This window comes from Nyctereutes procyonoides, unplaced genomic scaffold (genome assembly GCF_905146905.1).
Source record: "Nyctereutes procyonoides isolate TBG_1078 unplaced genomic scaffold, NYPRO_anot_genome, whole genome shotgun sequence".
Taxonomy (NCBI): Eukaryota; Metazoa; Chordata; class Mammalia; order Carnivora; family Canidae; genus Nyctereutes; species Nyctereutes procyonoides.
The window spans coordinates 16,970,071-16,986,476 of record NW_026575144.1 but is presented as its reverse complement, the minus strand read 5'-3'; the positions used below and the strand labels follow the sequence as shown (position 1 = coordinate 16,986,476).

At 39.8% G+C, this 16,406-nt stretch overlaps 1 protein-coding gene across 1 annotated transcript in view; it reads right to left on the bottom strand.

The window, feature by feature from the left end:
- RYR2 (ryanodine receptor 2) overlaps positions 1 to 16,406 on the bottom strand; it is a 755,069-nt gene that overhangs the window by 25,801 nt on the left and 712,862 nt on the right. The window contains exons 88-95 of the mRNA XM_055308992.1: positions 15,323 to 15,427; positions 12,455 to 12,536; positions 9,123 to 10,420; positions 8,065 to 8,132; positions 6,437 to 6,584; positions 3,367 to 3,453; positions 2,527 to 2,745; positions 697 to 827 (exon numbers count right to left, since the gene is read on the bottom strand). Of these exons, the coding sequence (XP_055164967.1) occupies positions 697 to 827; positions 2,527 to 2,745; positions 3,367 to 3,453; positions 6,437 to 6,584; positions 8,065 to 8,132; positions 9,123 to 10,420; positions 12,455 to 12,536; positions 15,323 to 15,427 (2,138 nt within the window). The remainder of the gene's footprint in view (positions 1 to 696; positions 828 to 2,526; positions 2,746 to 3,366; positions 3,454 to 6,436; positions 6,585 to 8,064; positions 8,133 to 9,122; positions 10,421 to 12,454; positions 12,537 to 15,322; positions 15,428 to 16,406) is intronic.

Here is a 16,406-nt window from a genome sequence, read left to right as displayed (position 1 = left end):
TAGACATTTAACTTTTTAAGAATAAGCAAAACTTTAAAAAAAAAGATATTTCACAGGTGCATAGTATAAACTACTCAAAAAATATTGTATCACTAATACTTTTTTAGTGGTGTGAAATTATACTTTCCTGATGGACTTATACCTGGAACAGCAGCTAGGAGTCTGGATCTTGATCTCACAAGGCTATATATTTCATGTACAGAAAATATACTTGCTTCTCTGTCTTATGTTTTACAGGTCATACTGTTTAGCTAGCTTGATGCCAGGCTGCTTGATGATACCAACATAGAAATTAACAACTTGGATACACTAAAAGTATGAAATTCAACTCTTTAATGCTACAACTCTTTCCATAATTTTTGCGTCCTCTGTGTTTTGGAGGAGATAACCTTGCACAGTAAGTTATGTACCTCCAACTACACACTTCTCTGAGCACTGAGTAATGGATGTCAAGTTCCATCAGTGCTGTGGAAATGGGCTCAGAACCATTTTTGATTAAGGAATTCAGAACACAGATGGGAAAAAATTGATGGCATCCGTTTAAGAACCTGACAGTGCTTAGTCTCTTGATTTTCTTGGCCGAAACTGTAACTATTATTCACCTCTGCTAAAGTTATGACAACTCTGCAGGAATTCAAAGTATTTTTTGTCTTGAATTTTTGAGCATAGAAATGTCTCACATAATTCTTTACTCACTGTGTGTTGATTACAAGTCTATCCCACTGGCCTTTAATATCATCTTCTGAAGGCTGTTCTGTAATATAAAGCCCATCAAATTCCAATTTTCGAGCAACTTCCTTTTCTCGCTTAAAAATAACCAATGGGACCTACATTTGAAAAAATAAACATGTTAAAATTAGTTTAGATTTACTGGCATCTCCTGTGGTCACTATCTTTACAAAACAGCTTTTGGAAAAAAATATTTCCCATGTTACTTCCAAGAAGGTAAAATTGAATGAAAATGAATTGGTTATATTTAGGCAGAAAGAAACATCTAGAGATTTAGGAAAAACAGAAGATAGAACAGATATCATATATCTGTATTCAAACACATAGAAATTTACAGATAATTGCACTACAAACATCACTTTTAAATTAAAAAGATTCAATATATCTTTTATCACAATATATTTATTATATATATATTTATATATATATATACATACATATATATATATGAGACATGAATGGCTACAATAAGATATAGTAATGTTACTAATGTTCCAACATGCATGCTTCTAAAAAGTGCAGTTTTATTTGTGAGATCTCTTTAATGATTCCACGCTCAGAGTGCCCACATGTGTTTTGAAATAAATTTTATTTTCAAGCATCAGCAAAAATCTTTGTCAGTTTGCCAAAATGTTTCCAGAACATATTGATTCTCTTCTCATTTGGACAAATTTTACACAAGGCACAGATAGACGGATGCAGATGTTCTAGAAGTATCCAAGAATCCCTCCACCCCTCCCCCCAACTCATAAAACAAAGGAAAGAAAGGGAGGGACAGGAATTTCTGAAGAAAATTTTACATTCTAGTCTTTTGCTCTGGGCTCTGATTTTTTAAAAGTCTTCTGGAAGCTTCACAGTGAGAGGCAGGAGACAGTGAAATAAAGCATTACCATGAGAAGGTGTCTTGCTAGGAAAAAATACAGAGGTTTGCAAAGCTATTGGGCAGCCCTGAGTACTCGGAGACTATCTTGAATTCTTTTCACCAAATTACATTACTCCCTTGGTAGGGATCTACGGATAAAGCTGTATTATTTTCTGGGTGAAGTGTGACAAACTGTAAAGCATTTCTGCCAATGAGGGCATTAGACAGGTACCTAATAACAGTACAATCAAAATGACTGATAGGTTCCACAGGATGTATTCTGTAACTCTAATACACATGGTGGGTTACTTCTATGGGATCAAGTTTTGTGAAACTGGCCATTAGGTGGATGATTACCAATATGTTACAGAAAGCTAGAATAAGATGGCCCAAAGCCACATGCCCTTTCCAGGGAAGCTTGCAGCCAATGTGGAGCTCTGAAGGCCAGGCCCCAATACCCTGTCTCCTCCAAAGCTGGAGACAACCCTATTGGGTCATCCCAGCTTCACAGACTGAAGCTTGTGCATGTGCCCTGTCACATCTAAACCATAGGCCCACTTTTCTCTCTGTCCTATGCTGCTTTCTCCCCTTGACTCATGGAATGTTCCCTAATAATAATTTTTCTTTTCCTTTTTTTTAAAGATTTATTTATTTATTCATAGAGACACACACACACAGAGCGAGAGAGAGAGAGAGGGCGAGAGGCAGAGACACAGGCAGAGGGAGAAGCAGGCTCCATGCAGAGAGCCCGACGTGGGACTCGATCCCGGGTCCCCAGGATCACGCCCTGGGCTGCAGGGGGCACTAAACCGCTGCACCACCGGGGCTGCCCATAATAATTTTTCCATCTCAAAGTCTGCTTCACCAGAAGTCTAACCTGTGACAGACATGCGCACACATGGACACACAGGTACCCTGGTGTCTTACTATCTTACTTTCAAGCAGTAGTATCCGATGATGCAGAAGAAAGAAATGACCGTGTGGAGAATAGCTAAGATCCTCAGTGTGGGCTCCATGTAGCCACTGCTCTCCTCCAGGACGTAGTGAACCGTGATGATTCTGGGTGACCCACTGTCTAGGCTGCTAACTTTGGCATTTTCACTTGAACTGCGAGTGGAGAGCTCCTTTCCTTCAACCACAGAAGAAGTGGAGACCTGATTCAAACCATTTAAAGTACAGTCAGTTCACTTCCTCTAAGATATCAGCACAAACAAGAAACAATGGAAACCCAGCCTGATCAGTAAAGAGCCAGAGATGAAGCCTGTGTCCCATGAAAAGGCTAAAAAGCAAAGGCTAAAAATAAAAAGATAGCTTTTCAAAAACTGATAGCAGAGAATGAGCACATTCTTTAAAATTCCTTCAAATCTAAGTGAGACTTACGAGGATTCTGATGCATGCAGGGGGAAAAAATCAGATGGCTAAGCTGTCCCTCAATTATCAGAAGAATTTAATATAATAAAGGTATGCCACACCCACATGTGGTAACGAGTGAGACAGGCAGCCAGATTAGGCTAGGGACACTGGGTTAAGCTCCACAGAATCAAATGTTTTTCAGGTGAAGCATTACCCACTTAGTTTGGAGGAACAAATCTACTCCAGCCTTACTAGACCACCACTAGACTTACTAGATAGGCTTCCTCTCTAGGTTTTCTCTATCATCAAAACATTTTAGAACAGGTTTAGACGTGCTCATTAGTGGATCTGCCAAATCTGTACATGCAATTCAGTCCATCTGTGGTTTCATACTAGTCATTGAAAGACGAAGATGTACGTACCTTATAAAACAGCAAGATGAAATTGATTGCAAATGCGACAAATAAGGCTAACATTCTCATGTTGTAAAAGTTGCGAGCAAAATAGTTCTAAAGGTGAAAAAAATGATAAGGTCACTGAATCAAGAGATTGACAAGTGCAGACAATTTAAATTAAGCATTCCTTCATTTCCCAAAACTATTTCTTGAGAGCCTACTATGTACCAAGTAGCATTCTCATTGCTATAGACAACAGTGAGTAAGAACATCTGGGCCACCACAGAGGACACAAATGATAAAGAAGCATATCCACAGATGAAAAATAAAACAAGACAAAATATAATTTCAAGGGATGCTAAATGCTATGAAGAAAAATCTATCACTTTAAGGCCTTAGGGAATGGGGGTGCTATTTTAGATAGGCAGGTCAGGGAAGGCTTCTCTTAGGAAGTGACATTTGAGCAGAAGTCTGAATACCATCGGAAAGCAAGGCAAGTGAACAACTAGGGAAGAGTGTATCAGAGAGAGAGAGAGAGAGAGAGAGAGAGAGCACATGGGGAGGGGCATGAAAGCTCTGAGTTCAAAGTGACAGTGTACTTGAAGGATGGTGAGAGAAAAAGCACAGTGAGGAGAGGAGGGGGTGGGAGGGAACAGATCAAAGAGGTGAGCAGGGCATAGATTTCCAGGCTCCTGATCAAAGTTCGTAATCTTCCTTCCAGTGCAGTGGGACTTCTGGGGCCAGGCTGCCTGGCTGTGAAGCCCACCCTCACCACCCGCTCACCGCACATGTGGACAAGCTCCTAACCACTCCTGTAGCATCACTGTGATCATCTGTAAAGTGGGCATAACAACAGAACTTTTCTCAGAGGTTTACTCGGAAGATAATAAGTTCATTGAGGGAAAGTTAGTTATTAATTTGTTATTGTAACTGGAATTATTACTTTATTCTAGGTAAGATAGCAAGTTATTGGAGGAGCTGAAGAGGCCTTCTTACAACCAGATTATGATTTGGAAAGATCATTCCAATTGCTGTGTGGGAAACAGGAGGCAAGAGTAGAAGCAATAGGACTAGTTTGAGCAGGAGGGGATGGTACTGATGGTGGTGTCCTGGACCAAGAGTAGCTGTGGAGGTGGAAGTACTGAGCAGACTCTGGCTATACTTAGAAGACAGAATTGGGAAGAGTTACCACTGGATTGGATTTGACGGAGGAAAGAAAGAGAGGACTCAGACACGGTAATCTTCTGGATTTGGGATCAGAGCAACTCAATAAATGGTTGGTGCTATTTATCAGCTAGAAAAAAACACCTAGAGGAGAAGTAGGCTTAAGGAAAAAGGAGATGGGAAATACCAAGTATTTGTTTTACTATTAAGTGGGAGAGGTCTATGAGGTATCCAAGAGGATATGCCAGGAGCTTGAGCATAATAGGTCATATCAAGATGACAATGCACCCCATTATTGGTCGCCATGTACATACCCCATTTGGGTGGCATCATCTCCCACACAGAACTCTGCCTTTACTGCCATGGCTTACTGGACCAAGACAGCCTACCATAGCCATACCAGGTCGTCACGTTGGTGCTTCTCGTGGAAGGTTGGAATTGGGTCATGGAGGCTGAGTTAGTAACCTTGTTTATCTGAGCTGGCAAATCGCTAAGACTTGAGAGACAAGGAACCTGTGGTGGCCATAATTAGTCTTGTACCTGCACACTGGATGGCAGAGAAAGTCATATGGAAAGAGAAGCAGGAAAGCGGTAAGAGAGCATGTGACCCTGAGGCAGACAATGGAAGAAAGACCTCACTGGCTTGTTTGCACATCTGTAGTTAAATACAGTCTTCAGGAACCCATGGGGGCCACAGTGGGTTATTGGGGAGCCCATTCAACCTCATGCCCTACTATCTATGGTGCGCCTGCAGCCATGGCAACTCTTACAACACAGCAAATCAGTGATTATCCAGAGTTATCTACAAAATGTTTATGTTCAGGATACTTTGTACTAAGAGATAGGAAGAAAGTACAAGATAGTTTAAGAGGACGTACCTGAAACTATTAATTATGTTGGCATACCTTATATAAGAATGCGTAGTGTAATATTTATACATAAGCAGTTAGAATATATAATTACTGAGGACAATCCATTTCCCTTACAGGTGAAGTGCTATAGTATACTGAGTTTCTTAACTATTTTTGATTTCTCAAAGGCTGTAAAACATCAAATATGATTTTGTCTTTCAAACGGCTTTATTATGCGTGTTCGTATTAGTTTCTAGGTCTGACATTATTGGTCAATACCTCTTGTAGCTTTATTCTACACACTCATCTCCCAACATTTTCCTGCTTTAAAAAATCATATATATTACAATAATAGGGCTTTCAACCAACATTTTTATGAATTCCATCTTGTATGAATACAAATAGAGAACTACACCTCCTTTGCTTTTCAAATATGAATATGCATTTTATTAATTTAGGGAGCATTTCTGCAAAATATATAGGACACTACATAAAGAACTATCTTCTCTCTTTTCATTCACTTTTTGTACTTGTTTTTATTTAAAGAATAATTCTTGAAGAGACCTTCTTATTACCAATAGAAAAGTTGGCTCACTACATTAATATTTTTGTAATTGGGCTTTTAATAAAAAGGTGATGTTCTAGAAAAACTGATTAACCCAGTTCTGGAACATCACTGTGAATTACCTGTACCCGGAAAGTCGTGTTTTGCTTTCATGCACTGCAGACCCTCATACAGTGTCCTGCAGAGCATATTTATTAATCTGCTCTAAAGTCTTTGTGGGAAGACACTGGTTGCAGTGTGCTGGCAGTCACTAAATCAGATGGGTTCAGTAATGTGGATGTGTGTGGAGGTTATGGTTTGATGACAGGGAGCAGTGGACCAAAGGCATTTATTTATTATAATTTTATAATTATATATTTATACTTATGAGCACACTCAGGTGAGTAAATAAAACAGACTTGCATAGTTGACTTGGTCCCAACTGCCACCCAAGGAAAGGTCAATGAATATTTACTGGGCCTGACTTAGCACAGTCTCATAATATATCAACAACAATATTCACTCTAAAACATCTTACTAGAAGTTTCTGTTGATATGCTATGATTTTCTTCCAGAACGCTGACTCGGGAACTTCCGGCTCTCCGTATCTATGTGTGTGGAGCTGTCTCAGCTTCTGTTTACCCTTATCTTCCTTGGCTTTTTCTTCTTTCTCTCCATCTTCTCCCCTATGAGCACAAATGAATGAAATATAAACCATCCAGGACCTAAAGAGATGAATGGTTTGTGCCAAATTATACAAATGAACAAATATTTAAATCATAGTATTATTGTTGAAAATAAGTTCCTCTGTCCACTGCATTATCATATTCAGAATTTTAGAATTAGGGGTAGGATTTCTTGCCTCTTCTTGCCTCCCACAGATGGGCAGTCCTGTGAAATTCAAATCTAAAGGACATTTACAGGCTTGAAGTGTCTTTACAGCTGTATGTAGTCCATTCCCTTCTAATTGTGCAGTAAAAACATTTAAAAAGAGAATAACGATGAAGACTTTTTTTTTTTTTGCTGTGACTTTCCAACAATCTTATTTTTAAATTATGGTCTTAATGTTCAGTTTTAACACTGATCAGCCACTAGGACTTAAAAAATCAGAGGCATATGCATTTGATTGTTCACATGTATGAAGCCGGTCGAGATAATAATTTTGCAGACAGTTATGGAATCAGAAGCCCTGAAATTTGACACCTGCAACCCTCCTGGGTGCCAATTACCAATCTTTCGTTTATTTATGGGTAGTCACATATACATAACCCATATCTAACCTTAATCTGTATGAGGTCTAACATTATTTTTAACATGAAAGAACTGTCATGGAAATGACTGTCATGACATTACATTTCATTCAAACAGTCATTAATGTGGCCATTTTTATAGCCATGCAGGATCTATAAATAGTGCCGACTACAAAGAACAGCCAAAGAAAATAACAACGAGGAGAAAAATAAAGTGCTATGCAAGCACAGTGACTCTTACAGGCACTTCAAATTTGACTTCACTGATTCTTTTAAAGGTATGCATATGAAACTATTTCACCTGGGGGAAAGATGTAGGTTTCAATGGTTAACTGAAAGCCAGTGTTATCAGGAAGTGATCCATTTTTATTGCTTTACATCCAGCTCTTTATTTCTTGTGGCTCCAGAGCACTGGGAGTGTGTGTAGGGGGAAACGAAGATTTCTGAGTCCCGCACCAGACCTGAGGAATCAGGGATCTTTGCAGTGGGGCCCAGTGATGGATCTTTGTTTTTAACAAATTCGCCAGTTTTTATGCATGAGGCTCTGGGGCCACACTTTGAGGGATGTCACTGGAAGGATTCTATGCAATGGCGTTCAGAACATTCGTCTCCTCCCTGACTTAGGAGGACAGAAGTGTCTGTGTGGTTTTAGGCACAAAGCTGAAGCAGTCAGTGACCTTGTGGACAGCATGACACGGAATCCCTGGAGCCATCCACAAGCAGAATCCTCGTAGAACAAGGGGGAAGAGATGGTGTAGCAGCCCGAGGAGTGCTCTCCCCAGAGCCTCTCCTGGGGGATGGCAGATTTTGTCCTGTAGCAGGAGACTGTCTATCATGTCCCCAGAAGGGAGAGAGGGAAAGCACAAGAAAATGAGACTTACTGAAACAAAGGGAAGTATACAGAAACTACACATACTCAGCCTTTTCAGGTTCAGACTTGTTTTCTTCTTTTTCCTCCTTTTCTTCCTCTTTGGCCTTCTGTTCCTGGAATGGGCCAAGGGGGAGAAGAAAGAAAAGCAGGATGACGTATCACCTCCTAATGAGTTTAGGGAACCCTGTGACCTCAAGCCAAATCATAACCTACAGGTGATACCCTCCTGCCACACACACCCTTCACTCCACTGGTGAAAACTTTCTCACCCTTCTCCACTCGTTCCTCCCATGCCAGCAGTAAGCACAGGCCTGCTGGGTTCTTTCTCACTTTCTTTTCATACTTCACAAGTACTTTCTTTACCTCATCCACTTATACAAACCCTTCTCACCCCCAAGGCAAATCTTAGTCCCCCCTCTTTAAGCTTCATCGAACTATTCCAAAACATAGTGATGTTTCCATTTTCTCAACATATGTGACCTCTACGGTCTAGGGTCTGCACAACTAAGCATTTATTTCCTAGTTTTTTCGTGTTAGTTACATCTGTCTAACAAACTCTTTAAGGCAATTTAAAAGCAGGGGTCACCTTTTATATTTCCTTTATTATACCCTATGATACCCAGTGGCCTTAGGCACATGGTAAAGACTCATAAAATCTGTGTGTGGGGACGCCTGGGCGGCTCAGTGTTTGAATGTCTGCTTTTGGCTCAGGTCATGATCCTGGAGTCCTGGGACTGGGTCCTGCACTGGGCTCTCTGCATGGAGCCTGCTTCTCCCTCTGCCTATGTCTCTGCCTCTCTCTCTCTCTCTCTCTCTCTCTCATGAATAAATAAAATCTTAAAAAAAGATCTATGTGTGGATGGGATGATGCTCAGCTCACTGTGTTGTCATTTGGGTGGGGACTTGTGCTTCTATTTTAACAGTTTAAGATACGTCAGTAATTTGTAAAGAATCTTAACAAGGCCAGCTTGGCCTACCATTTCCCTTGGGAAACTCAAGCCATGTATCTACCAGCACTGTGGCACCAGCACAAGGACCAGTGGCAGGTCCTCTGTCGTGTCCGTCTGAGGTTCAGAGGGCTGCGGTGACTTAGAGGCACTTACCTGAAATTTTTCCTGCACATCAGGGATGGGGACCGGGTTGCTCATGAGGTCGCTGAGGCCAGCATTGGGATTATGAGGAATGAGTTTGTACTGTCCTCCTTCTCTCTTCAGGTCCAAGCCGAATATATCCGAAAGAAGGTCACTTTCCTCTGTCAGCTCCTTTAGGTCTGTCAGGTCTTCTGAGGGCAGGGCAGCTTCCATGGGTTTCCTGTCCCCCTCCTCACTATCCCCTCTCACCTCATCCTGTGTGGGGTCCGGCATGTTGGCTAAGAGCTCTGCCACCCTGATCTTCTTTGCCCCTTCTACTAGGCTGCCCCCCAGCAGCAGGCTGCAAATGATACGGAAAAAGCCTCTGGAAACACTGGCCACGAAGTGCAGGAGGCTCATGAAAATATTCCAATAGGATGAAAAGGCAGCCATGACCATATCCTTCACAGTCATCTTCTTCACTCTTTTCATCTGCTTCTTCAGGCTCTTCAGGCTGAGCATTCGCATGAGGGTCAAGACATTGTACCTGAGAGCCAACAGGGCTGACTTGACTGTCAGAATGGAAAAGAAACCCATCCTGGGCCCCTGCTCTTCAGGCTTCTCCTTCTCACTCTCCTCCTTACTCACTGACCTCTCATTCAAATCCGACTCCGAGATCTGTGCCGCCAACTGCATTTCAAATATGGTGTCCTCACAGAAGTTCACAAAAAGTTCCATCTTCTCCTTTTCTCCCCCTTCATTGACAACGTCAAATATGAACTGCCGTTTGGACTCCTTGACCTGGGGCTTCTCCCACTGGGTGCGGCTGGACTCACTGATTTCAAAATAGACCCTCTCGATGCGTTTGGCACTTCCCATGATCTCGATGCGGCCCAGAAAGGGCTGGAAGTAATTCAGCACACTCTCTGCCAACTCCAGAAACGTCTGCAGCCGGGTGTCATTGGGCATGTGTTCAGACAGGTTTGTCAGGAGGACGGCAACGTTGAAGCCTATGTCCTTTGCGGGCTCATGGAAGCGTTTGACAAACTCTTCATAGTCGAGAGTCTCGTTTTCATCGGTCTCTGCACAGGACAGAAGAAACTCGGTTTCTGACTGTGTATAGTGCTTATGACTCTCCATCGCTTTATGGAAGTCCCTCTTGGAAATGACTCCTTTGCCATCGGGATCGTATTCCTTAAATGTGTCTGAGGACGTCAAATCTTTTAGTTTTAAAAACATGTCAAAAAACTTGAGAATCATCTCCACATTGTTGGAAGATTCCACAAGCATATCGACCATCTGTTTGCCAATGGTTCCATTGACGACATTACCTGGTGGTAGAGAATTGCATGTGTTCAAAATAAACATTTTTGATAAAACAAGTGTTTACAGAAAAAAATGACAATATAAATCTTACATGACATCTGAATCAAGGATACCTCATAGTTTATATTCTGTTGCATGAAGTCTCAGGAAAAGATGGATAGTTATTTGTTCACTCTAGTTTAAAAGAGTGATTACATAAACGCATTCAAAACTGTATTTGCAAAGTGGTTAGACTAACTCAAGTAAAACAATATTTGAACAAAAGTTGTTTTCTTTCCTCCAACTGATCAAGGAAGCAACATGTTTTCAGATAGAGAAAATGGGGAAAACATTTATATCCTAAAGCCAGAAACTAAAGTCTGGTTTCATGTTAATAATGAAAATGAGTATTTGGACAGCTTTTTAGGATTGAAAAATCACTACTTGTAGACAACACCTGATTTAATGTTCATATGTCTGAAAGGCAGGTACGTTTGATTAATTCTGAGCAAAGTGAAGTTTAGTAAGGCTAAATCAATGTGCCTGTTGTGACAGGATTATCGAGGGTGAGTGCCAGGACTTCAAAGACATCCTCTGAAAGCAAATTATGTGCTCTTTCTGACTTACAATGTCAAGCCTCTCCCTACATTTCTTCACGGTCCAGAATATTTATTGTCAGAAAATGGAAGATCACTGATAAGCTTGAGAAAATTAGATATTATCCTAAATTATAGAGTCATAGAATGCTTTTATTCCTTGAACAGAATGTGCAGTATAACATAAACACAGACAACAGAACAAAGACACATGGTGAGGTCTGCTGGAGTCTAACTTGAGCAGCGTAAACACGTGGTTAAGAGCACAGGCTCACGAGCCACGCTGGTGGGTTGGAATCCAGGATCCACCATCTACTAGCTGAGCAACGTGGGCAGATTTCTGTGCCTCAGTTTCCTCATTTGCAAAACAGTAGTAATGATCCTATCAAGGTCATAATCCTATTAGGATTAAATGAGGAGCTGATATATTATAATGGGTGAATTTACGTTGTCGCGGGTGCAGTCACTGCTGCTCCTGCAGATGTTCTGCTCTTCATTACTATTATCTAGCCTAAAATTTGATTTGAAGTCAGATAGAGGGTCCTGCACTCAGAGAGAGTACAGTAGCTTCCACATACGGATTTTTGCAAACATTGCATCTTTAAAGTCCTAGCACAAGGCATGCCTCTTGCCTTCATTAATCGAAGCACAGTTATGCAAAGCACGGCAGACTAAGAAACAGGAAACTTAGGAGGGATTCAAGAAAAAATGATAAGTAACAATAGCAAATAGTTTTTAGTGGCTTTGGTTGTATTCACGTGATTTCACTGACTTCTCACAGCAGTCTGTCATTACCTCTATTTCATGGAGGAGGAAACAGAGAAGGAACAAGTGCAAGGGTCACACTGCTAGGAAGTAGGAAGGCAGGGATTTGAACCCAAGCTCTTGTCCACCACACTTACTATCTGACACAGAAGAGAAATGCAGTAGCAAAGAAAGACAAGTCGGAAAAGAGAGAATGACAGCAGAGGGAGGCATGTGGTGGGAACACAAGTTTGCCATCAGCAGCTGCTGTGGGAGGTGACGCCCTCTGTTCTTCTCCTGCAGGATGAGAACAAACCCTGGGAGCCACAGTGCAGCCAGCTCAAGGCAGTGGTTTACACAGTTGGAGTTTATCCAAATGCCTGTAGTCCCCCCCCGACCACAAACAGATGAACAAATAAAATCTGTATATACTACAAGTCTGGAGAGTATATTCTTTAGGATATCATATTGAAATGAAAAGTGTCAGTATACATTACTACTGGTTTCATCCCACAGCTATATAAACTGAGATATGTAAGATATCTCTTTTTTAAAAGGTAACTTTGAGAAAACAATAAAAGTCAGCAATAAATCCAAAGTATCTGTCACATCTCAGGGTTAATATTTTATTCTTTGCAGTATGCTGACTCCATAAGCAAGCACAAATTGGTCCTTAAAATAAAAGAATAATGGGATCTTGAAAATATAAATCAAAACTACCTTCTAACATGGACAGCAACATGACCACCATATCCTTCTGAAGATCCATTAATTCTTTTAATAGCTCAATTTGACTGGAATCCTGAAATATGAACATGTTATATTAACATATAACATATATAGCATATATCATATAATACATAACATATATATATTGCCTTTAGATAATATGAGAAGATTATGTAGTAAGAACAGCATTCTTATTTTCACAGAGTACTGCTTTATCAAATGTAAACACTTTCCAGAATTATAGAGCTTTATAAATTATAAGGTTTCCAGAATTATAAAGGCCAACCATTAAGTATGTAGCTTATTGCAAAGAGATATGCTTCAGAATTAGTATTTACTACTGATTCTATCTCATTTTATTAAAGTATACATGAGGACAACAAATAGGTCTAAGAAGAGCACACAAGGATGAAAGCAGCCGCAGATTCTCAGGGCCACACAAGACTCAAGCGCCTCCACACATTTGACATCTTTCTTTAAGACTGTACTTCTTTCTCCTTCTTCCTAACTTATTATACAAAAATGCTACATGTTTTGTAAAAATTAACTTATTCTGGAAAAAAAGGCATAATAGTGATATGACATAAATTCATTTTATATAAATCTAACAAAAATGTTCCCAAGTACCACCTATATGAATAGTGTTTAATGTATCTTATTTACTAATTTTATTAAACTTCTGATATTTCTCTGGTTAAGATTTTCTGGTTTTTTGTTTTTTTTGTTTGATTTTGATTTTTCACCATGAAAAAATTCTGTTACAAAGATATATCATGTCCACACATCTTTGCTTAGATTAAGCATCTAGAAACACAGAACATGGGCAGTCCTGATGGCTCAGCGGTTTAGCGCTGCCTTTAACCCAGGGTGGGATCCTGGAGACCTGGGATTGAGTTCCATGTCAGGCTCCATGCATGGAGCCTGCTTCTCCCTCTGCCTGTGTTTCTGCCTCTCTCTCTCTATGTCTTTCATGCATAAATAAATAAAATCTTAAAAAAAAACACAGAACATACTTATGTCGACATTATGAATCATCAAGTCTTCTTTTCATTTGAAACTATGCTTTGTTTCTTTCTAAAAAAACTATACAAGGTATCATTTTATTCATTTAGATTTTGCTACATATAAAGCTAAATTTCCCTATGGCTGGAAGGATGCGACTTTCTTTCTAAATAGTGTTCCTTTGGCTAGGTCTACAAACTGAACAACTGCTAGATAGCACCGCATGTTAAAAAAATGATGGAACTACACCAGAAAGACAGCTCTCTTGTGAGTGTATAAATTTGGTTTATGTTGGTTTCCTTTATTTACCAAAATGTCATTAGTGATTAGATGAAAGAGCATGTTATTTCCTTATTTGGTGGAAGTCACCAATAATTAGATGTTGACAAGACTCTAGCCAGGCTCTTCTGAGTCCTCTTCTCAACTAGGATTCAATCTTGGGGTGTACAGTCTTAAACAAAATACTGATATAATTTCTACCAGCTCAAGGATGCATCCCTAGGATGATCCTAGCTCACCTTAGAAGGATTTCCTGGGAAAACTCAAGGCTGCTAAAAAAAATGTCTTGTTTGTGCCAGCTGACACCTGAGAACAGGTCTCATCTCCCAATCTCTATGTGAGAGTAAGAGCTGAACTTCAATAATTGCCAGTCTACAGACACAGCTGGCCTAATCATAGCTACACTGACCAACCCTTTGTAATTTCTCCCTTCCTGCCTCTACTGACCCTCTGCCTGTTCCATCACTCTCCCTATAAAATAGTCAGTCACCTCTGTACAAATCACAGTGGAGCTTGGTTCATGCTGGACTCTTTTCTCACTGTGATAGTTATTACTGATTAAAACTTGTCCTCACCACTTTAACCAGTGCCTGGCTTTATCTCTGATAATATGCTCCTGCTTATAGGCCATGGGGGTCAGGTGCAAGTATCCTCATTTTACTGGAGGAACAGGAGCTGGCTCACCCATACTATCATGCTGTATGTGAATGAAAACACAGGGCAGGACTGGCAATCTTTATGCCTTAAATACAGCATTCTTTCCTCTACCTGACACCTGGCAAACACCTAAGCCCTGAAAGGCATGTCAGATCTCAGGACCCACCATCAAAGTTGGTCGCATCAAAGGGACTTATTTACTCTTTTCTGTACATCTGTTCTTTACATACTTATCCTTTTATTTTTTTTCTCTTTGACTTTGGCAAAGTGTCCTGATAATAAATGAATGTCAGCTGTTGAGAAGAGCTGCTTATTTATGACTCAGTAAGAAAACTCTTTAACAAAGGATTTGCAGATTACAAATCCTTTTTCAATTACCTGGAGGGAGGAGGAAAATTTCTGTGAATAATCACCATTAAGTGGATCTATGAAGGACTGTAAAATGTACAATGCTTGGGGACTACATTGTGTTATTTCTCTATTATATTCAATTCCTTAATATCTTTTGTTCTCAATTTTGAATATGGCTCCCATCTATTCTCAGCTTATACAAAATTCTTTTATTAAAAAAAATAAATATAGGGTAGAAGAAGGGTGCCTGAGCAGCTCATTTGGTTAGGCACTGACTCTTGATTTTGGCTCAGGTCATGATCTCAGGTCATGAGATGGAGCCCCATGTCAGGCTCTGTGCTCAGCGCAGAGTCTGCTTGTGATTCTCTTCCTCTCCCTCTGCTCCTCCCCCTGTTCTTTCTTTCTCTCTCACTAAAATAGATAAATACAATATTTAAAAATGCAGAGAGTGTAAAAGATGTCTAAAAAGTGCATCTAAGAAAGATCATATTTAAACAAAGGTAAGTATGTTGAATTTGCCAATGATTACAGTCTTTCATTTGTCATTTAGGATGAGAGAAGACAGTGTACCTGAGACAGCTTCATCTGCATGTGGGCAAATACATGAAGAAAGCCCACAACTGCATCCCACAGCCTGCTGTGGGCCAGGCTCTGCTGATTCCCAGTGCAAGGACCCTGGACCAGAAACATAGATAGCAACTTAACAGATAGATAGATAACTTAATTGCCAAAATAAACTTTACAGTAATAAGCAGGGAAAAAATTAATTTTGTGTTTACGTATCACCAACATGGAAACTGAAAAGATAGGAACCCAAATGAAAGATACACAGTGATGATAATGGTTGAGTACCCTTAGGAGATAAGCATACTCTTCTTTGGAATGTTTAGTGTAACAAATTCTAAAAAGTTTCTAAAGGATTTTCACATTCTTTTTCTGTATGCATAATAAAACAGTGACAAAAAATGATGAATTATCTCATTTTTGTCTGGTTTTTAGTTTCTTTTATTTAGAGGAAGAGGGTAGAATTCAGTTGTTCTAGTTATTAAGTCAAATCAATCAGTAGTTACACCTGGTATGAAAAGTATCTGAGATTAAGCTTAAGAAATTACTTCCTATTGCTAAATAGTAACTTGGACAAAGCATTCCTGTTAAGGAAAAAGTCCTCTTCAATGCTTTCTTAAATGTACAGATGTTTTACCAATCTTACAACCATTGAGATTATAAAAGATTATTACTTGGTCATTAACTTCCTAAACCCAGAATCCAGGGCAAATGGAACCTAACCTTGCTCTCTTAGCTCACACTTCAGCTTACGTAATACCAGAGAGTACGTCTTGTAGCATGCAGAATGCTTGAATGGAGACCGTTTCTATATTTATTTTGCAAAGAAAAATTCTACAATCACTAAATTTTGCAAACACACCTACATCAACCAGGGAAGTAAAAAACAGGGATTTTAGTAAAAAAAGAAAAAATATATATATATACAACACAGTTCTTAGCTTCCAATTCTTCATTCCTTTTGACAAATTGACTCATAATGGATATAAATTTGAGAGAACATTAAAACACATTGACTCTAGAAACAAAGTGACCAGAAGACACGACCATGTTGAAGATACTGACAAGATGTTGAAATGGAACTTTTTCT